The sequence below is a fragment of the Apis laboriosa genome, unplaced genomic scaffold (genome assembly GCF_014066325.1).
Source record: "Apis laboriosa isolate Shangri-la unplaced genomic scaffold, ASM1406632v1 scaffold11_cov152, whole genome shotgun sequence".
Taxonomy (NCBI): domain Eukaryota; kingdom Metazoa; phylum Arthropoda; class Insecta; order Hymenoptera; family Apidae; genus Apis; species Apis laboriosa.
This window is the reverse complement of record NW_025221020.1, coordinates 751,239-774,537: the sequence shown is the minus strand read 5'-3', so window position 1 is coordinate 774,537 and position 23,299 is coordinate 751,239. Positions and strand designations below refer to the sequence as shown.

At 42.3% G+C, this 23,299-nt stretch overlaps 1 protein-coding gene across 1 annotated transcript; it reads right to left on the bottom strand.

The window, feature by feature from the left end:
• Positions 1-3,259: 3,259 nt before the first annotated feature.
• On the bottom strand, positions 3,260-17,722 carry LOC122717774 (band 7 protein AGAP004871-like). The gene is given in 9 exon segments (XM_043942167.1): positions 3,260-3,748; positions 6,982-7,212; positions 7,472-7,637; positions 9,800-9,961; positions 11,533-11,713; positions 13,214-13,421; positions 17,530-17,661; positions 17,664-17,699; positions 17,702-17,722. Coding segments are annotated over 8 exon segments (1,131 nt in total). The 3' UTR covers positions 3,260-3,748; positions 6,982-6,987.
• Between the last annotated feature and the right edge of the window lie 5,577 nt (positions 17,723-23,299).

Below are 23,299 nucleotides of genomic sequence, written 5' to 3'. Positions count from 1 at the left end.
TTCATCGGACTCGGTCTCCTCTTTCGAATAAATAATGGCCGGGAAAAGGGGTTTTTTCGTACGCGGAGGTACGGTAAGGTGCGCCAAGCTATTTCGGCCAGCCGTAATTCATATTTACGACCAATGGGAGTTACGCCAACTATAAGAGGCTGCATAATGAAACTCGGTCGCAGTAACACCGCTTCTGCTTTTCCAGCCTCTTTAGTTTCATTTTTTTATGAAACATCGCATCTACATTTCTCCGTCACGCGATTTTTTTCTCTAATATCTAACACCCTCGTTCGAATCTATACAGACGGAAAACATCGAAAACAATGGCAAATCCCTCCGAGGAATTCTGGGAATTTATGGGAAGGGCCAATTTTTGATCCCAAGTCCTTTATCGAATCTCGATGCTTTCGAGAACCACCGACTATTCAAAGGGGGAAAAAGGAGGGGGGAGGGCTACTTCGGTCCAGCTACGCTTTTATTCCCGCGTTCCAAATTCGACATCTTTCGCTCGCACGGACTTGTTTACGGATTGTTTAGACGGCTCGAACTATTTACACGGAAGATTTATGGATCGGCGTTTCGAATCCGGACGATTTCGCAACCGTTCCGGATCGTTTCGTCGCTTTTAATGGAACCAGCGGGAGCGATAACTGTTGGGAACGGGAAAAAAAAAAAAAAAAAAAAAAAAAAATTCTCCTTGCGCGTGGCAAAATGGGAGTAAACTAGTGTTCAGTTCCATTACATAAAACACGATTACGTCGCACTTTTCGCGCAGCTTCGGCCCTTTCCGGTTCATTGAACCCCCTCCCCCTTTTCGTTTAATCCTCTTTGGAAACCGGCATTCACACCACCGGAATAATTTTATTCCAGAAAGCCAACCTTTCTTCCCGCTCTTTATTATCGCGCTCCGACAATTTCTACCGTCTATATCGATTAAAAAAGAGAGAAAGAAAAAAAAAAACAAAGACGCGTGATATTTATCGCGAAGTCGATCCGTTCCAGCCTAGGGAAAAAGCGTTAACGTTTTAACGAGGGACGTCCGGCTGTAAGTTTTAATTGGTCGTCCTCGATCCTCGTTCGTCGAACGAAAAACAGGCGCAGCGCCACGCGTCGTCGATTCGATCTCCGCGTTCCCTCTTCTTCCTTCCTCGCCTCGCCTCGCCTCGCTTCGCCACGCCTTCCATCCTTCCTTCCTTCCTTCCTTCCTTCCTTCCTTCCTTGCTTCCCGCAAAGTTGCAGGGTGGATCCGACCGTTCGCCGAGAGTCAGAGCTGGAAACATAAAACTTTGGACGACATAACTCACCCATTTCCAGACTATCCCTTCGAGAAATTATTTTCTAGGTGGAGAACACGTTCCGCTCTGAAGAGATGGAGAAGTATTTCTCCTCGCGTGGAGGCAGAGAGAGAGAGAAAAAGAGGGAGAGAGCTCGTGCGAGACCTTCGAGTCTCGGGGGGATGCGCGAAAAATCCCCCAGAGAAGGCAAGTCTCGGTCTCGATCAAACATTAATCGTGCCTTTCGACGGATAAATTGGCAGCGCCCGTTTTATTCGTCTCGCCCAACCGGTATTTGTCCACGATTCCAATACACCAATACGCTTCTTCTCTCCTTCCCTCCCACTCTTCCTTCCTTTTCTCGACTCGCTCGAGTCGAAACAACCAATTCCATCGAATCGTCGCACAAAGAAACGTTTTTTCGTACGAGCTATCGAACTTTCTATCGAACGATCGCACCGACTCGACTGACGATTTATAAAAATATTCGAGTCAAGCTAAATTAAGGATATTCCGGGAGATTTTAGCGAGGGATATTCGGGTGAAAGGTTACCAAACCCGAGAGCCGAGAGCCGATCAGAGAGGGCCACCCTTGTAAACGATTTCGTTAGTTTGGACGCAAAGCGTAGCACCGTGGAGAGGAGCAAAGTAGCGGTTGGATGGTAGCAAATAATCTGATTAACGATCGAATAGGCGAGAGCTTGTTGCGTTCTAACCCGGTAATGGCCTCCCATTATTCGGCCAGTCGCGTCTTCGTCGGGGGATAAGCGAGAGGATAATCACGATCATCCCTCCATTTACTATTCGATCGCGGCGAGCCGCGGTAAATCAACGATTTTTAAACAATTATAAATGAAAAATATCATTGAAAAATCTTGAAATCTTTCGTTTAAAATTCGAAGAGAATTTAGAGCGGGAAGGAAACGTTTTCGAGCTCGTTCGAGGAAGGAAGCTGGTCCTGGTTAAATTATTATTATAGGAGGTGAGAAACGAAAGAACGGCGTTACTTTTAGTCTCCTCGACGGAACGGTTAATTTTCTGGCGCAAAAATTAGTCTGAAAATGGTGTGTGAGAAAAGGGGAGGGGGAGGGGGAGAGGGGAGGGAGGGAGGGAGGAAGGGGTGGTGTGAAAGTTCGCCTCAAGTTCGAGCGAAATAAGTGCGGCTAAAGAACAGCGTTGAAAAGTTAGCGCGGCAAACGAGGCTGTGGAACACACAGGATGGAAAACGGGTTGGTTGTAGCCAGTTGGTTACGTGTGTTTGTCCAAGGTACACGTATACGACGACACAACGACGACACGACGATGGCGAAGGACAAGCTGGGCTCTGGGGAATTAAAAAATTTTTAATTGCAACGGTGAGCCAACGACGTCGACCGAGGTGCAAAGCGGTTGCTAATTATCGTCTAAGAAATTACAGGGGCATTAAAGGGGCGAGCCTCCGATAGGCGGAGATTTTAGGTTCAAGATATTTCTGTTTCTCCCGTTACAACATCCACTGTGGACTCTATCGAAAAGATAGATTTCTATTTTTTCGACAATTTTTTCGCACACGCATAATCTTTCTACGGTTTGATTTTTTCTCAAAATTCTTCGAAGATAAAGTGTTAAGCAAAGGCGAAGAAGTGATCAAATTTTTATTTTCAACGGCTCGAGTATTTTCGATAGTCTGACAATAATTTATATTATAACATAATAATGATATTTTAACATTCTTCCAAAACAATAGTAACAATTAATTATAATATTACTAATTAAATTTGTGACAAATCCCATATTATCGACTAATAAGTTTACTAGAGAAAATTACATATAAAAATTTTGTACAATTTTCTGTTTACATATATATTGAAAAAAAATTTACACAATAATTTACCTTCTCCAAAAAAATAACATTTTGTCTCATAATAAGCTGCTGGTTTCAGAAAATTTGTATCCATAATCTCTTAATTAGTTAGAATTGTTATAAATATCCGTGAAAATATTTTTATTAAACATTCGATGTGCATAATTGACTGCACAGATGTTTATGGATCATTTCACAAAAATCCTACAAGAATTAGGAATTAGGAACCTAAAATAGATATATATATATCGTTTTTACTTGGAAAACTTCGTTCCAAATCACATCATGAAAATGTATATGTATAATAAAGTTGCCATTTAATTGTTTCTTTTTCTTAATATTTACATCGAATATTCTACGGCATATAAATAAATTTGAATATTTAATAATTTAATTTTCACTCAAATTTTTCTTTATGCTCTTTAATCACACTATCTACTATCTAGATTGGCATAGACATCATATATAAATCTATTGATCATTTTTACCATTTCAAAATTCATACAAAATTTTTCCAGATCCTAGATTTCCAAACGATATAGCAGCAATGTCTTCACATTTGCGACGTCCTTCAACTCCACTATTGATTCCTCTCAGTTTACATTTTCACGAAAAATAAGGATGGAGGAAAAACCAAAGCCTGCAATAATTTTCTAGATCAGATTAGTTAGAACAGAAGTGGAATACAGATCAGACACAATTCACATCATTATAGTCATCGATCAAACAGTTAAAGTAAATCACCATATCGTTCACTCGAAGCTCATAATATTGGCTTGTTCATGCGATCACGAACAGTCGAATTCGACGACTTCAATCTCGTAGCAATTTCTCGAGTTGTTATTCGTAGGTTTGCTTCGATCGATGCCTTTATTTTATTTTTATCGGCTTCGATCAATCTTCCAGAACGTGGCACATCTTTAACGTCGAAATCGTCGGAACGAAATTTCGTAAATAAATTTTGACACTGGCATACCGTTGATACACTTTCTCCATAGATTTCGCGTAATTTTTTTCTTGCCTAAGAACGGCATTCTTAAATTTCGGTAAAATAAAAAAGTAAAATACGTCGAAAATGCTCTTTTTTGGTCTCGTATCTTTGTTATCGCGCATGGAAAACCGCACAGAATCAAACGAATTTTTCTTATAAATAAACCGTGAAATGCCAACGATCAAAATATATAACACGGTTTAGAATGAAGTTGGCTGTAAAATAACGTTCGACTAGCGACGCTCGTGTGAAAAAATGAAATTACTTTCCGAACAACCCAATAGAAATGTCCTATAGGCAGGTAGCTGGTCTTTCGAGTATAAGAGCATCACGTCTGTGCTACATATTCAAAGTCAGTTTAGACTTTAACATAGAGATATTGCCCCGTTTTTTTTGCGTCAATCTTTTAAGTAAAAATTCTTCGCACGTTCTTTACACGTATCTTATACACAATCGACGCGATCTTCGATTTCCTGGCACGTAACGAATCCGAATTTCGAACAATTGAAATTAATTTTCGCTTTATATTTCGCAAATCGATCATTCGTTTCCACACACAGTTCGAAAAAACAATGTTACTTTCGTTCCAATTAATTAGCCGTTGATTTCCAGCTTTCTCTATTATTAGCCGTCGTTATCTTTTAGGAAATTTTTCATCTCTCTTAACGATAAAATCTCTTTGAAACAATGAAACGATCCGTACGTAAGATCGTCGAAGGACGAAATGAGACGAGGTTGGAACGAGGAGGAAATCGCTTCGGTTATAAGCTTAATTGGCAACGTGTGTCCCGACGGTTATCTCTTTGGTCGGATTACGCGTATCCGGTATGACATTTCGGCACAGTATGAATTAATTTCACCGACAAATATTTGAGATGCAAAGGAATTAATATCCCGCGCCACTGTTTATTAATTACGATCTTCAATATTAGTCCGATCCAAATACGAGCCGCCACTCGTCACTATTCGCTACAAAATAGTTCACTTTAGGCAATTACCATGCGCCACGATTAATCGCCTTCGAGCGATTATACAATCTCCTTCTCTCCCCCTTCCCCTCATTCCTTAAAAAACTATCTCGATTGCACCTCGATCCGTTTATCCAATGAATTACTTTTTTTTAACGCGGTTTGTGCATACGTGACTGTGTGCAACGAAGGAGGGGGAGGAGGAGGGGGGGGGAGGGGAGGCTTTTTAATCCTGGGCAGGGCGCTCGCGTCGTGTCGTGGCACGGTTAACAAGCGTCATAATTCACCGGAGGAATTTTCCCGCGTAAATAATAGTCCCCTTTAAACCTTCTCTTCCCCTTGTTTATAAAAAAAACTGTTCTGCATACATTACGGCCAGGATATTATTATTCCTGTTTGTTTTCTTTCCTTTTCTTTCCTTTTTTTCCATTCGCGAATTTTAAAAAAGGGAAAATAAAAAGAGTAGAAGAGGAAGGAAACGCGTCCGTACGCGGAGTAATAAAATTGAAATTTATACTTTCCGTTCGTTTTCGTTTCTCGTTTGCGCGATGCACCGCCACAACAACCGTTTACGCTCCACCCACCGCGAGCGCCCGTGTTTTTGACACGAATTTAATTATTTTTATCGCGACCAGACAGAATTTAAGTGGTCTCTACAGATCTCGCGCAGCCGGTCCAAAGCCGGCGCGCGAGGAGAAGCCTATTTCATTTCCATTAGACCAACTCTCTCTCTCTCTCTCTCTCTCTCTTATTTTCTCTCTCTTGTGTTCCGCTTTAGAAACGCTCGAGGTTCATGCGGCTGTTCAAGGAAGTTCGTTATCATTCGATACGTAAATTTCAATGCGGGGGCTTGCGCAATTTCCGTTTTACATCGTTCCATAAAGAGGAGGTAGACGCGGCCGCCATGTACGCAGCTCTACTTTAGCCCGAGCTTCCTCGAAGCGAGGAAACGAGTGACGACGACAAGGGGCGGAGAAAGGAGGGAAGTGAGCACGTGCTTTCACGCCACGCTCCAACGCCTGGAACGTGACGACGAGAAACTCCTCTCCCGACGACTCGTTTAATCCTTCTAGCCTTTCGATTCGAATCAATCCTTATTTATTGGGTTGTTCGGAAAGTTCGTTTTTTTTTCACGACAATGAAACACCAAGTTCGTTTCACACGATCACAAACAGTCGAGTTCGATCTCGTAGCAATTTCTTCGAATTGTTATTCGTCGGTTTGCTTCGAACGATGTCTTTATTTTGTCTTCATCAGCTTCGACCGGTGCGAATCCAGAATATGACGCATCTTTAACGTCGAAATCATCAGAATGAAATTTCGAAAATCAGTTTTGTCACTGGCGTACTTGATATAACCTTTTTCATGCACTTCATTCGCTTCCATTCACTTCACGTAACTTTTTTCTTGCCTGAACGGCATTTTTAACCTTTTCGGTAATAAAGAAGTAAAATATAATCGATATAATCGAACCGAAAATGTTCTTTTTGATATCGCGCACGAAAAACACAACCGCACAACAGAATCAAACGAATTTTTCTTACAAATAAATCGTGAAATGCCAACTCTTAAAATATACCATAACAACACGGTTTAGAACGAAGTTGGCTATGGATAAACGTACGACTAGCGCCGCTCATGTGAAAAAGCGAAATTACTTTCAGAACGGCAATATATACTCGTATTCCGCGACGATCAAGTCGAATGAATTTTCGATAGGTCGAAATCCTTGTAAATCCTTAGAAATTATATCGGTTTATTTAACAAGTGACTCGTTGATCAGGAACGACGTCTGCTCGAGAAACGAAGAGATGCTTTGAGCAAACGCGTACAAACAGGTTTCCAGTCAAGCGTGTATCAAAGATCGCGCGAGAATTCCGGCCTAGAGACGATCAAACTCGAAACGTTACCTACCTATCTTCACTTAGCCGGCATGTTTCCGTTCGAGTGAACGTGAGGTCGAGTCGTGAGCCGGTCCGCGCATCCCTGCTCCCCTGATTCCGTTCCAATTCCATTCCCCTGGCCCTCGATCTGGCTCGACAAGCCACGGTTGAAGAATGGTGTCAAGAATTCGACCGGCAACGGAAAGATGATGGTCGAGTTCTTCTCCGCGGATATGTTGCTCAGCGTTTGCAGATATCTTAGCTGTGCGTGGAATACATACACACACACACACACATATATATATATATATATATATATAGAGATCGATATTCGTTCGTATGGAATAATCGAAGGAGGGGGACACGTTTGGGGATTGGTCGAGTGCAAGAGAAGTAATTCGTTTTCTCGAATTAAACGGGACGAGGGTAATTAGAGAAAGAGAGAGAGAGAGAAAGAGAGAGAGAGTGGAATTACAAAGATATCTTTGACATTTCTCGAGGAGGCAGGAGGTGGAACGTACCTGAAGAGCGGCTGGACTCGTGGAAATGACATCACTGGCCTCTTTCAAGGCACGGGAAGCCAGCATCTCCCCTTCCGCCGCGATCACTTTGGCCCGAGCCTCCCTTGCGGCTTCTGCCTCCGTGGCCATGGCTCGTTGCAGCTGCACCGGAAGCCGAACGTCCTTTCTAAATCAGGAACATCCGTTCCAACTCCTTTCGTTTCCCTTTCGTCTACCTTTACCTGTCTCTCTTTATCACTACAATCCGATTCACGAACCGCGAGATCCCATCGATTTTCATTGATATTCGATTTTTCTGTCCCATTTCTCTCTCTCTATAAAATTATACGCGTTACCTATAATTTTACGATTTCGCGTTTCAAAACGGAAGGAAAAGAATGATCATGAATGGAAAACTAATTTTTTTTTTTTTATTTACAAGACTCGGCCTTAAAAGAGAGAGATGGAACGCCGTGTAGGAGAGCGCGTAAGAGCGGATATATTCGAGGATAGTTTCGAATTTCTTGGCCAAGTTCCACGGACACGGCCGGAATAAAGAAGATTCCTTTGTTTTATCCGTTCTCTTATGTACGTGTGTCGCTGTCTGTTTTTCGGATCGGAGCGTATGGTTTCCGCGTAGCGAACAGTCGTTTCGAATTTGAAGCGGAAACGAGTTCCGTCGAATCTCGTCGAGATGATAAATTCCCATTTCGCGATTGGATAAGATTTCGAATTTCGTTTTTCGAAAAGGAAAACGAGAGGATCTACGCTTTTTATTATTTTTCAACTTTTGCGTACTCAGTAGGGCTAAGCTACTCGTGTAACTCTTCGTGGCATATGAGTTGAAAAGCTTTCGACTTTGAATCGTGATAAATAATGGTCTGCGCCTTTTTGCCAGGCGAATCGGTCATTTTTAAGAAAACAAGACGCGTATATTTCTCGTCTGGAAAACTGTCAAAATGCACTTTGCCTTCGTATTCGTTTGACAAGAAATAGAAACGCGCAAACGTTCCTTTCTTCTACTTAATCATCAACTCCATACGCATAGAGGCAGAGCTTTCGCGTTCGAAACGGGAGGGGGCGTTGTTCGCCGATGTAACGAGAGACGGGAAACATTTTTTCCCAACGATAAGTAGCGCACTTGGGCCGCGCCACGATCTCCGCACGGCTCTTTGACGCGTGTTTCAAAGGGTTCTTTTCACCGGATACTCGAATCTTTTCCACCCTTTAGAAAAAGGGGAGAGACTATCGGGGAACGCGGAGACGATGCGAGCATCGAGACTAAAGGGCTCTTCCTTTTCGGTTACGTCTCGTCGAGCTATGATCCCCCCTCCTCACCCGCTTTCTCCAGTATTCGCGTTTATGCGCGCCCGCGTACGCCGATCAGAAAATACGTCGCGCGCCACACTTTTTCTTCGGTCAAGTATTTCGTCACTTTTTTTTCTTCTCCATCTTTCGTTTTCTTACGAGCCAAAGGACGAAGATTTGCGAAGAAGGATCAGCCTGGATTTTATTTTCTACGCGAATTTTTGTTTTTTGGCTTCTCTTAGTTTTGCGTTTTCACGAAAAATAATGATTGAGAGGAAAAAAAGGAAAAAAAAGAGAGTCGAGAGATCGGATCGGTTAGAGTAAAATAGAATTGGGATCGGATCGAATTTAAGCGATACAGTTTAGAATCATTACGGTCGTCGATCAGAGGCCGTGAACAGAGCTAAAGTAAACCGTATCGATTTCGTTCGCTCGAAGCTCATAATATAAACGATTGTATTGTTCTACGATGGTAAATAGTCTTTCGAATAGCGTCACATTTGTGCAACGTTTTAGACTTTAACATCCCGTTTTTATAACATTTCTCGAGAATATTTTCTAATACGTGTGTTTTCTCGATATACGTCGACATACGTTGGAACGACGGATACTTAAAATCGATCGAATTAATATCGGTTCTTCTAAGAACGATCGGAAAATTGAAATAGGATAGGGAGAAAAGAAACGATCGTTCCTTACCGATTCGAGATAAAATACGAAATTCTCGCCGTATCGAGTGGAACTATCATCGAGGCTGTCGATCAAGGGTTATATTTCACCCTACCTATTCCTTTCCACCGAGTTCAACGAAACGAGATATTCTTTTATACGTCGATAACGTAACGTTTATACGTTCGTCCGTCCCGCGATGATCGATAGACGGACTATTTTTCCTTCGATCGTTGACTCTCGTTCCTGCCATCGATCTTCCTCGAGAAGCGAAATCGGTCACGGTTCGAGCTCTCGTCTCCGCCAATCGTTTTTACCGATCGAGGACGGTTCTCGAAGCGTCGGTTAAAGGATTGGGACGCGTATACTCACATTTCAACGCGTTCGACCTTGACACCCCAGGGCTCCGTGGCTTCGTCGAGAGAGGTTTGCATGGTGTGGGAAATGGTTTCACGTTCCGAGAGAATTTCGGCCAAGTTTCTCGTCCCAAGCACCGTTCGCAACGTGCTGGCAGCCAGTAGCCGAGTCGAGTGGCTGGAAATATCCCGCCAATTTCGCTTTTACCCAATTACTACGAAATTTCACGTTTCGACGAGCGTCCACGATTTTTTATCTCGCGCGTAGTGTACACCGCGCGAGTGAAATTGTTTTTTTTTTTTCTTTTTTTTTTTCCCCTTCCCCGTTGGTAGGGGGAAACGAGCGTAGTAACGTTTTAACGTCGTAATCAGTGGAGTGGAGTGGAGGACGGGAGGAATTTTGATCAAAGTTGGCGTCGAGTCGAAATGAATACACCGTACAATTACGTCGTCGTCTTTTCCATAATTAAACATCGGCCCCTCCCCTCCCCCTTCTGCGCTCCAGTTAATTAAACGTCGTCCGCCTCGCGGAAACTGTCACGTGTGCCGTGCGTTTAAAAAACGCCTCGTCGACGTTGTCCTCGCTCGAGATGGAGAGCTCGGTTAATTCTATCTATCCTATATTCCATTTTTCTAATTCCGCTACAACGATACTTTCTTTTTTATCGATCGAGAAAGTTCTCTCTCTCTCTCTTTCTCTCGCGCGCGAGCGCACGCGGAGATTTTCGAGCCAATCGATGCAACTTTCACGCGATTAATCAGTTTTCTCCCCGCGTGGGGCAAATTATCCGAGCAATTCCTCGAGGTGCCGTCTCTCTCTCTCTCTCTCTCTCTCTCTCTCTCTCTCTCTCTCTCTCTCTCTCTCTCTCTCGCATTTTTCTTCGGCATCGGTGATTCCAGACGACGAGGACGAGAACGAGGACGACGCTCTACGAGTCCCGTGATGCTAATTAAAATTTCAGAAAATGGTGTCCGCGTTAATTAACCCCGGTCGCCCAAGGAATCCCTAATTAATTTCCCGCGTCTCGACAATTTCGGCGCTTACCCTAGACGCCGTCTTAATCTAAAGTCGAATGCTCCTTCCTTTTCATCTTCCCTCTCCACTTTTTTACGCGTTTACGTGTAATCGAGAATAAATATATAATATATAATATAAAGTATATAATATATAATAAATATCTAATATAAATATAATATAAAATATATATAATAAAAAATTTTTACACTTCGCGTATATATATCAATCGCGTGGAAAAATTATAATTAAGTTCGATTCTTCTATCTCTCTCTCTCGACCGTTCGTCTTTTTCCCCCACGTTGGTTTTTCAACGCTGGTTCGGATTAAAATTGCAAGCGCGGTTGTTTCTCTCTTCTCTCGTCTCCTAGAGAGAGAAATAGAAGGAAGCTAAATGTTACGAGTCATTCAACGAGTTGTCGCCGGTCCTTTCGCCAACCATTCGCATTACGCGGATGAAATCTCTTTTGCGATAGCGCGCATTTCCTCGCTCGCTTCCTCCTCCACCCCCCTCGCCTACTACCCATTAACCACGCTTGCCGCGCACCGCGTTCATTTTGTCGAGTTAACGGCGAAAAAAAACACGGCTAAACGCGGTTATCGTTACCCCATCGTTCAAAATTTTCATACGGATGATAACGCGTAAGGAATTAAAAATCTCTTTCTCTCTCTGTCTTTGTAAAGCTCGGATACGCGTATGGGGAGAGGGGAAAAAATATCGAAAGTATTTGTACCTGTAATTGGCTATCTTGATGACGGCGTTCAATGGCTCTTTTATGCGATAATAGACGACCGCGTCCACGCTCACCGTCACGGAATCCTTGGTGAGAACTTCTTGGGGAGGCACGTCGAACGAAACCGTCCTCAGATCGACGCGTACGCAGTTGTCCACACATGGCATCACGAAAAACGTGCCTATGGAGTAGTAATAGATAAATAAAATATAAGAAAAGGAAAAAAAAGAGAGAGCGAATCGAAAAAATCAAAAATAAGGAAGAACGTTGATTTCGAAGTTAGTTTCGGTTTCGATCGATGGAAGTATCGTTTACTGATGAAAAGAAGTCTCGTCTATCACTGCATACTGCATACTATAATTCGAAATCAATCTAATCATCTTGATGAATCAAAATAATTAATAGTTTCGAAAATATTTCAGTAGTGTGTAGTGTTAACAAAGCTTCTGAAATGGGAAAGTAGGCGGTCCTAGCGAAGGATCCCTCTTGCCCCCTGTGCCTCCATCTTGACCATTCTTTTTAATGGTAAACAGTACAGTTTTTTTTTTGTTTTTACTTATTCCGATTGTATATTCTAAACTTCGATGCATTAATCCAGAAATCGATATAATATAAAAATTTTTTGATATTAACTTATTCGTACATGTTATAGAGAAATAAAAAAATTTTTATACTATATCGATACGTCAGAATATTCTAGGTTTCTATGCTACGCTTAATGCATTAAGGTTTAGATACAGATCGTCTTGGATTAGTATATGTAATAAATGCCACGGTAGAAACAAAAATGTGTGTGAAAATAAACGTTTGCTTCAGTTCATGCTGTTTATTGGTGGAAAGAACTAATTCGAGACGGTGCAGGGGCAAGAGGGATCCGCCTATCCCCACTTTAGTCACTGCTTTAGACTTTGTTGACAATCTTGACATCGCACACTGCATACTAATAGAAGAGCTACAATTCGAATATTCAAAATCGATAATCATACAAGACTGAAATTATTTTCTAAACTATTGATTATTTTGATGGTAGCTTATTTGTCTAGCTTATTCGTATATGTATTATTATTATTTTAACTATTTATACAAAATTATATTTATAAATTAAACTCGTTATCGTTACAAATCGTAATTCTAATCTATGTGTATATGAGAAATGAAAAAATTTTTATATTATATCGATATTCTGGATTAATGCATCGAAGTTTGGATACAAAATAATTGGAATAAGAAACAAAGAAAATTGTACTGTTCACGGTTGAAAAGAAGTCACGCAAGATGAAGGGGCACAGGGGGCAAGAGGGATCCTTCGCTAGAACCGCCTACTTTCCCATTTCAGACGCTTTGTTGACATTACACACTACTGAAATATTTTCTAAGCTATTAATTATCTTGATGGTATATCTAGCTTATTCGTATACGTACAATTATTATTTTAACTATTCGAATATGAAATTATATTTATAAATTAAACTACCGTAATTACAAATCGTAATTAATCTACGCGTATTATGAAAAATAAAAGAAATTTTTATATTATATTAATACGTTAGAATATTCTGAATTAGTATATGTGACAAATACCACGGTAGAAACAAAAGATAGGTGTTTCCTTTCAAATTAACCAATCAGATTCGTGTTTCCTTCCATTTGTTTCCACCGTGGTGAACATGGTACGGTTTACCTGGTCCATAAGCGGCGCCTTTCAGCCGTCCCATTCTAAACACGACGGCCCTCTCGTACTCTTGCACGACTTTGAAGGTGAAGCAGAGCGAGAAGGGCAACGTAACGAGCACTAGCAGGAACGAGCCTATAGTGGCCAACAACTCGACGAATCTAGTCGTAGCGCCGATCTTCGTCTCGCCGCGTGCCACTGACGATTCCTCTGTTTCCTTCCCCGAGGGCAAAAAAAGGGAAGGTGATATGTACAAGGTGATACAAGCGCGACACGCACGTGATGAAGGGATAATAATTCGCGAGGGATAAAGCGTAGGAGAAAAGAAGAAAAAAGAGTTTCGAGTTCTCCGCCGAGTAATGGAAACGATTTGTCACCGATTATACCGGTAGAGGATTTCCTTCCGTGTCCCTTTTCGTTGATACCGCGCAAAAGCAATCGTGCAAAGGCGCGCGCTCTCTCTCTCTCTCTCTCTCTCTCTCTCTCTCTCTCTCTCTCTCTCTCTCTCGTTCTCGGTAAATTGCGCGTGAAATGGAACGACTGCCAGAAAAGTAATTCGTCCCCCATCCATCCACGGCCTTTCTCATTAATTTCATCGCATCACATTTTTCTCTTCAAAATTCACCGGTCGCGATTTCGACCCGCGATCTAGTTCTCGCGAAATGTCCAAGCAGGACGCTTTGGCACGCGATTTATAATAATATCGATCGAAAAGAAAGAAAGAAAAAAAAAAAAAAAAAAAAAAAAAAAAAAAAAAGAAACGTCTCGAGAGGACGAAAACTGAGGGATTCAACGCGTTTCTTTTTTCTCTTTTTTTTACCGCGAGCTTGAAATTCGCGAGCCGGACATCGCGTTTCTTTCCTTTCTCCTCGATGGTCGAAATGCTCGTATTTTTCTTTACTTTGTCGCAGCTTTCGCCCCCTCTATTTGGCAATGGGTTTGAAACGAACGGCAACGAGAGGAAATACTATCGAGCAACGTGGTGGCCTCACTGAACTCGACGAAGCACTCGACTCCACCGCTGTCGGTTTTCGCGCATCCGTAGCGTACCATGTCGCATCACGCCAGGGATCCCCACACCACTTCCTCTCACTTCCTCTCTTTTTCCAACCCTCTATCTTCTTCTCCCTTCCTCCCCCCTTTTCTCGAGTCGTCGATCACCGCCGCCAACGTCGATCCTTAACTCCTTGGCTGCCTCCTCGGACGATTAGTCGTTCCCTCCACAACGATTTTCCTCGAAAATTCTTTTGCTGGATGGATGCACGGAGATTCCCATAGATTCCGCTAAGGCGGAATCCGCTTACGATGAAGGCGTTTCGGCCACTAAGAGACGGCAAGCAACGAGCGGATTTTATGGTGGACGAGGGATAAACGGCTGCTAGGTTACACTACCACACGCGTCGACACCGCAACACCGCAAACCTCTACCAAATTAACCGGTCGTCATACCCTCCTTGGAACACGCTCCTTGTTTATGTACATAATGAGTAATTGCGTACCGTGGATCGACGAAACGCAGCGTTTCGCGGCGTTGCCCGAGGGGAACCCGGTCTTCCCTGCGTTTCATCTTTCGCCCGATGGAGGCGAAATTTCTCTCTTTCCTCTTCCAATTTTTTCCACCTTCTTCGATTTCTCGATTTCGCAACGAAACGAAGAGAGGATAAACTTTGAATATTTCGGTTTCGTCGTCACCTTCGAAATCCGACGTTCTGCAATGAAACGTTAATACCTCGGTAATCGAGGTGTCGTTCGAGACCACTTTATGGCGTCGTAAAAGGATACCCCCCCTCCTCCTCGCCCGTCGTAAAATCGATTTAATTTCGGTCCACGTTAGGATCGCGCGATACTTTATATTCCCGTAATTGAATCGTTCGTCACGGTGAAATTTGAGAATTTACCGAGGAACGGCGAGAGGAAAGAGGGGAGGGCCAATCTTGCTGCGTTAATTCTTCGATGAAGGGAGAATTCTCCTCCTCCTCCTTCTCCTCCTCTTTCCCCTCGGAAAGAACCGACGACAGGCGTTAACGAGACGAGTTCCCTTTGAACGGAGGGAGGAATATGAACCGCGTAAAATCGAATACGCGTCGATTAACCCTTTAACTTCCCTTTTTTTTTCCTCCCCTCTCCGTATAATTAACAAAAGAGACGTCGTCGAATTAATTAAAAGTATGAGATACTTTGAGGGAGGGAAAGCGTAATATTAAAGCGAATTTTTCCAAATTACCAAAGAAGAGAGAGAGAGAGAGAGAGAGAGAGAGAGAGAGAGAGAGAGAGAGAGAGAGAGTTGCGCGCACAAAAGAGTTAACTTGGGAAAAAAGCGTCCTCTTGGTCTTTCCACTCGAGGATCCGTTCTTGGCTATAAAAGTCCTACAATGAAATAATTGCGCCCGCTTACTTACAAGCGCTTTGAAAAACGAGACACTTCCCAACCTTTTCTTCGTTTATTTATCTCATTCTCCACTCGCTTTCGACTCGGATTCTCTTTCGATCGTTTCGATTGCTCGTTCATAATTTCCATACGCTGTCTTCTTTTGCTTCTTCCCCTCGAAGAGAGGAAAAAACGCTTCCTTTTTCCGAATCCGAATTCCCTTCCAACCAGTGCTGCAATCATCGTAACTGCCACGAATGTAACGATCCTCGACGAGGATTAAAAATAGTTGGGGGGGTGGGGAGAGGGGGAGAAAAAAAGGTGGTGGTAAAAGTTGCATTTTTCGTGCACAACGAAAATAATAAAAAAAACTTACGATCGAGTGTGGCGAACGATAACGCGAGAAACGGATGGCGAGCGGAGTGAGTTGGTTGGTTTTCGAATCGCGATCGATCTATCGTCTGTCGATATTCCAGAATAATCGGCCGATTCGGCCGAGGAAATCATCGACGCGATAACAAATTCCCGATTAATCGGCAATAACGCGAAGAACAACGGCGCTATTCCGCTAATTTCCACGCTTGGACAACAATTTTATTTCGCGTAATTTCCGCCCCGATTCGAAATTTCATCCCCTTTAACGACAATTGTTACAACGATGTCAACGCTCGTAAATTCTCGCAATTCGAAAATTTTTCGCAAAGTTGGACAACGGTGTAATCAGAAGGAAGGAAGAACAACGAGGAATGGCCCAGCAGAAGGCAGAGAGCAATAGTTTCTAAGAATAACGATTAAAATAACGATGATTCAACATCGAGATGTTTGAACGAGTATCCTCGTATATCCATCGTATTTGCCTCCGAATACATTTTTATGTATAAATTAGGGATAAACGAAGGGAGCGATAAAGCAGCGGCGAGGTGGTAATCGACTCGTGACAGCGTTTAAACACGGAGGATGTTTGGTTATTCTAGACCAGTCGCGTTGATTCGATAACCGTTGCCCGTTGTTCGATTTATATTCGTCATCGATGGAATTTCCTTCCACTTTTATATTCCGATTTTAATTTACGAGATTCGAGTCGGCGTTGTTCGAATTTATCGAGCTATTTTTTTACTCGATCCCGACCAATGATAACTTTTTATGATACACGGTTGCCGGCACTAGAGAGGGAAAAGGGGAAGGCAAAAGTCAAGCTTTTTTCCCGTTTCAATTAGAAACTAAAATTAAAAACTCGTTAGTCGAAACGAAAGCATTCCTATCCCCCTGTGAGGTGGATGACCGTCCCGACGACGAAATCGATCGACGTGCCAGATGCTTTTTGACGTAATACGTTTCCCAAATATTTTCACCGATCATCGAGTTCGAAACAAACGAATCGCTTTCCCGTTCCCGGTGTTAATAAGCGTAACGATATATTCATATCGCTCCCTCTTTTCCATTTTCGCATTAAATCCGAGAGGAAAGCAGAGAGAAAGAGAGAGAGAGAGAGAGAGAGAGAGAGAGAGAGAGAGAGAGAGAGAGAGAGAGAGAGAGAGAGAGAGAGCGATGACCGAATTAAAAAACATCGCGTTATTCTAATTATGCACACGTGTCGTTCGCCGATATTCGATTACACGCACGATAGAGGTATCGTGTCGTTTCCCGATTCGCTTTTTCGTTATGTATTCAGTACGCTTATATTCGATTACGCGAAAAACGAGTAGATGTGACACAGGAGGCGGTTGGATCGTGCAACGTCGCCTTTGTCCTTCATCCTATTAATAATAATCAGCCACCGGATATACCCGTGCTAATGAGCAACAAGCTACGCGTTTAAATTGCACCGTACCATTTACTTGACGGCGATCGTGAATATTAGTCGTATAACAGACGTGAGGATATTATTCCGCCGTTAGAGCAAAACTTAGATCTCTGTCTCACTCTCCGTCATTCCCCTCTTCACTCGTCTACTTACCGAGTCGACGTCTCGAACGTCATCTGACGGATCAACGCCATCTGTGGGGACCATCGATTCCCTTCCTATTACGAAAGTTGAGCCATCTTGGTCACTCGTATTAATACTCGAACTATGCTTCGTGTAGCATTGGGAGCATCGTGTGTCGTTGATGGTGGATGGTTTTCGGATCTATCCATAAACCGAGCAACATCGATCAATTCTTGTCGAAGAATCGTTGGAACGGAAATCAGGAATCAGTGAAAAAAATCTTCACGCGTTCGTTTCCACAGAGAGTAAATTTCGAGTAATGTTTTTAATGTTACACGTTCCTCTTTACGCGTTCCTCGCGCGATCCATATCATTCCATCCACTTCACGGTGTTTCGTGCAACGTTATTCGTGCCACCCGCTTCCTCCTATCTTGTTATACTATAAAATTTCAAGTTTCCGCCTATCTCGTTACGTAGCAATTTATTCGTCTTCCCCATGGGGAAAATAACATTTTAATTCGCCGTTAATAAAAGACGAACTGAATTACACTCTCTGAGATCTCAGAGAGAGAGAGAGAGAGAGAGAGAGAGAGAGAGAGAGAGAGAGAGAGAGAGAGAAGTAAACCGGATCCCCGTATTTACTGTGGAATTCCGTGACGCGAAAGAATCGCTAGACGTATCCATCGATCCAAAATCGAGCGATATCCTGTGATGGAAACGATCGGACATTGCGATTACCAGAGATCGATGAAATTGGCAGAGCGAAATATTTAATCTCGTTGGAAGATCGCACGCAAACCAGATATATGTACAACGCAATGTTAGCGATAAATTCAAGAATTAGACGAGTTTCTCGTCTCTGTGAACGCAATCGATGCGACGGGTATTTTCGAGCGCATTAACTTTCCGAAACCAACGGAATCGAATTAATTCCCGACGGATTGCGGGATGCAAAACTATCAACAAACTGGAAACCGAATAGCGGAGCGAAGAGATTCGATGCTATTCTTCATTTTTTGTCCGTAAAAAAAGAAAATAGCCAAGAAACAGTGTAAATCCCACAGAATAAATTACCGTTCATGGAAGAAATCTCGCAGAGGAAAAAACACGGATCTGAGTGATTAATGTGAAAGAAAACGCCTATTCTCACATGCATTTTTGTTTCTACCATGATATTTGTCACATATACTGACCCAAAGTATTCTACAATATAAAAATTTTTTTATTTCTCATAATATGCGTAGCTTAATTATAATTTGCAACAATAGTTTAATAGTTTCGAAAATATTTCAGTCTTTCCAGTTTTAAATCCTAACGTAACTTCACAAAGGAAAACTAATTTTTACAATTTTAAATTTTACTATTATACATATATGTGTGGTGTCAGGTTTGTCAATAAAGTGTTTAAAGTGGGGATAGGCGGTCCTAGCGAGAGACCCCTCTTGCCCCTGTGCCGTCTCGCGCGACTTCTTTCTACCAATGAACTTGGCTAATACTTAGCTAGCGTGTATGTGTGTGTACGTAGGATCTACCACGGCATAAGCTACCAAATCACCTTGACCATATTACGTATGTACGTATATACCTCTGTGTAAACCCGGTGTTTGCGACCGCGTGTATATCCCTCGTCCGTGAGGGAGTAAATCCCGAGGATAACTAGGTGTTACGAGAGAAGGAAAGGTGGGGAGGAGTTAGAGTGGTTGGTGATTCTTTAAACCTGGCGTGGTTCGTTGCGCGCTAAACTTGGCGGTAAATCCTGTGCTGTGTAACCGGTCTCAAAGAAGGGAGTCTCAGATTTATAGTAGTTACCGGTGTTTTCCTTTCATCCTTGTTATTCGTATTATACAAACGAATTCCAGTTATCGGTGTTACGCTTCCCTTGCTTCGGTCTCGGGAGGATCGGTTTTCGAGCAAGTGGTACGAGACGACGGGGGATAGTAATTGCCATCGAATATGTTTACCAGCGGAACCAGCAGATTCCGGGGAAAGGATCGTCGAATGGAAGACGCAACAGGTAGGCTTAAAAGAAGTTTAACGCGGCATTCGAGGGGATTGGAAATTAACGAGTGGTGTTGGCCCGGATGCAATCGCGATTAACTCGAATAATTTCCGCGTCTCGTCGTATCTCTCAACAATTTCACGGTGTGTCGCGTAAACTCTGCTCGCACGATCGTTAGATAGCTCGGTTACTCCTTTGTTTAACCGCGTACGCGTACCCTTCTGTACTCCTGTCTCCCGCATATAGAGTTTAAAGCAAGCGAGACTTATGAACCGAGGACCGAGAAAGTCCATAGACGCGCGCAGACCCGTGTGTGTCTATCTTTTGACTACGAATAGGGGGAGCGAGGGGAAAGGTAGAGGAAGAAATGTAGACTAGTCGATGTAATGATCCTGTGGGAGTGCTTGAACCGTGATCACGTTGTTAAGCTTTCCATATCCTACCTTCATCTTCCTTTTCTCTACCTTCTCTATTTACCCTCTATACTAAGCTTACAGTGAGCTCTACAAAAATCTCTGCTCGACCGATACATTAACGTTTTTTTCTTTACACTCGCGTGCGACGTAAAAAAATATTACGAGTTTAAGATAAAAATAAAAAAATCCAATATTTCACGCGAAAAGTGATATTATCATTGACGTATTTTGATGTATTTTTGACGCGAAAAAAGAAAAAATCCTGCTATAAAGTTTGGCAAAAATTTGATCGGGTCTGGAAAAATCGAATCGCGGAAATTTTTCCAAAATTCACCCAACGCTGGACGATTTAACCTTCGAACGTTTCGAATCGTTCGTTCGTTCGTTTGTATCCTGGAAAATGCATTTGCATTCGTATTATAACGTGGAGCGGCGCGATAGGAGGGGTGGAGAGCGGGACGTTTTCGAATTACGTAACTAAATCTGAGGTACGAGGACGGTGAAAACGCGGACGTGTTTTGGCCAACGCGTGATCGCACCCTATTCCCAACGCGGTATCGCGACGCGCTTGTTTGCGTGGTAACCATCCCTCTAAGCGCTCGTCGACCAAATTAATCAGCCACGACGGTAATCGATGTTCGACGAGATATTCGAGATGGAAGACGTAAATTAAATTAAGGGAGAGAGAAAGAGAAAGAAACAGAGAGAGAGACAGAGAGCAATCGATGATCCATAACGTGTTTCTCTGTAACGTNCAAATTAATCAGCCACGACGGTAATCGATGTTCGACGAGATATTCGAGATGGAAGACGTAAATTAAATTAAGGGAGAGAGAGAGAGAGAAAGAAACAGAGAGAGAGACAGAGCAATCGATGATCCATAACGTGTTTCTCTGTAACGTTTTCTTAGAGAGAGAGAGAGAGAGAGAGAGAGAATGGTAATTCGAAGTTTGGATCGATTTTGATTTCGGATGGAAGGAGAGGCAAGAATAGATTGGCTATCGGTTTCGAAACGGTGACGTATGTGTCGTGTACGAATACTCGTCGTGGCCGAATACTCGATCGAGATCGAAGAGAGAGATCGCGCGTGGTACACAGATCGAAAGGGAGCGATACTATTATCGGGAGGATGCTCGCAGCTCGTTAAGGATGATTCAAGATAATATTGGTCGACTGACCATTCTACTAAACGTTTACAGCTCGTCGAGCATTCACCGTGTCTCCCGATCTCGTCTAATGGCCGCTACGTGCTGGCTGGCAAGGATCTTCCGGCCGGGATGCGGCCGATAGCTGGCGTGCGCAGCGTATTCCAGCTTTGCACACGGCCCGTCCATCGTGTCTCGTCTGCGTATATAACAGAGATAGCAGAGATTAGTCCCGAAGGGAAAATTAGCCTCGAATAACAGTCCCCGACAAAAATTAATCGGATCTTCTCGATTATTCGTATCATTTGATCGATTTATCAATCAAAGCTTTACGAGAGATTTTTGAGAACGAAATCGTTAATTGGAATCGCGTTTCGCCCATCCCGTGTAACAATACAATAACCGATTCCCATCGTATCGAGCATATTGTTAATATCGATTTTAATAGCGTTCGTTATATTCAACGTCGTGTGGCTCGATTATATTATTCAAACATTTAATTAGCCATTCGATTTATTCAGCAATAATAACAGGGAGCCGAAGAAAATTAAACGAATGGAGAAATAAAACGCGTTACGCCATATCGCCTATACTCGTTTTCGATATATGTATGTATATATATTTATATATATATATATAAATATCGAATATCGGCAATTTCATGTCACACGATTCGTGCAAATTAAACATCTGAACTTTGACTCGTGATCACGGATCGTTTCGAAAATAACCGATTTCGATATTATATTCCCCGTATCTTGTCACGCATCGTTCTCCCATCAAATTGATAAAAATCAAAAAAAATATCCTTCGCATCGATACGAGGAGGAGGAGGAGGAGATGAGTCGTGGCGTTTAACGATCATCGCGTTCAACGGATGATGCGAGTCAGTCAGAGAGAGAGGGAGAAGAGGGGGGATGATCGCAGTTTGCGCCGCTTAATAATAATAATAATGGCGCGGTCCGCAGAGCGGCGGGCGCGTATAGCCGCGAGTTGGGGAATGAGGAGCGGGCCACGCCGAGTTGCACGCAAACGCGTGGACGGAATGCGATTTACGCGGCTATGCATCGACGACCGTAGATATCCGTGATCGATTCCTGTGCCTAGGATGCTCGCGATAATAGCGCAATATTCGGCGTGAGTATGCGGCTCCCGCCACCTTGCTACTCTCTTCCTCAACGATGAGATTCATCACGAAAAATCGAATCTATTCCCTTTGTTAAACACTTTGTTCAAATTCTTTGCGCTGCGTGACGAGCGTTTTACGGATTGCGTAAAATCATTATTAGATTTCTTCACCAGTCTTCATTCTGAATTATTAGAATTCTTGTTTGACTAATTTCTTAATGAATACAATCAATCTCGTTTCTCAACGGTTCAAAAATCAAATTTGTCTTCGCTCGAGATAATTTTATTTTTTTTTTTTTTTTTTTTAGGAGTTCCAAGCTTTACGAAATTATAATATTTTTGCCACGAATCTGAAATATTGAGGACATTGTCAGGATTATAATTTTGGAAGAATTTAAGATTGAATATCTTATGTATATGTTTTAAAGTATAAGTTTGGCTCTTATTGATTGGAGATAACGAAATCTAGCCGAAATCTATTCTAGTGAAATGCCGCATGAAACATCGCAAAATGATTCGAACAATTATTATATTAAGTAGAGAAAATTCATTTTCAAATTTATAAAAAATAATTGTTTCAATGTAATGTATAATAAAAAACGTAAAACTCTTATATATTAAAATTTTTAATCCTCTTTTTAAACGTTTACAGATTAAACAAAATATATAGCGTTTATAGGCAAAGAGCCAATCGATAACTGATCGGCCACATTTCAATATTCGAGAAATATTCTGTAAATTTATTAAGAAGCGTTTATATTTCAATTTTATAACATATGATATGACATCTCGAAACATCTATTTTAATTTAAATCGTTATATATATTATCAATAAGTTTTTTTAGTAAATCAAGCTTAAAGTTAAGTAATTATTTCATGTACTTAGAAATTCACAAACTGCAAGACTGTCGCGAGCCTTGGTTTTTCCTCCAATTCTTGTTTTTCACACACTGAAAGAGGACTGAAGGGACCAATCGTCGCGTCAGGAACTTTGCGCTCGCTTCCACAGTAGTCCATCGTGCAAATGTGTAAGAGTCGGCCTCTCGAGCGCAGAAACGCAAAATGATGAAATTTTCAATCGCGAGTTCCGGGACCTCGTGAAATCAATGGT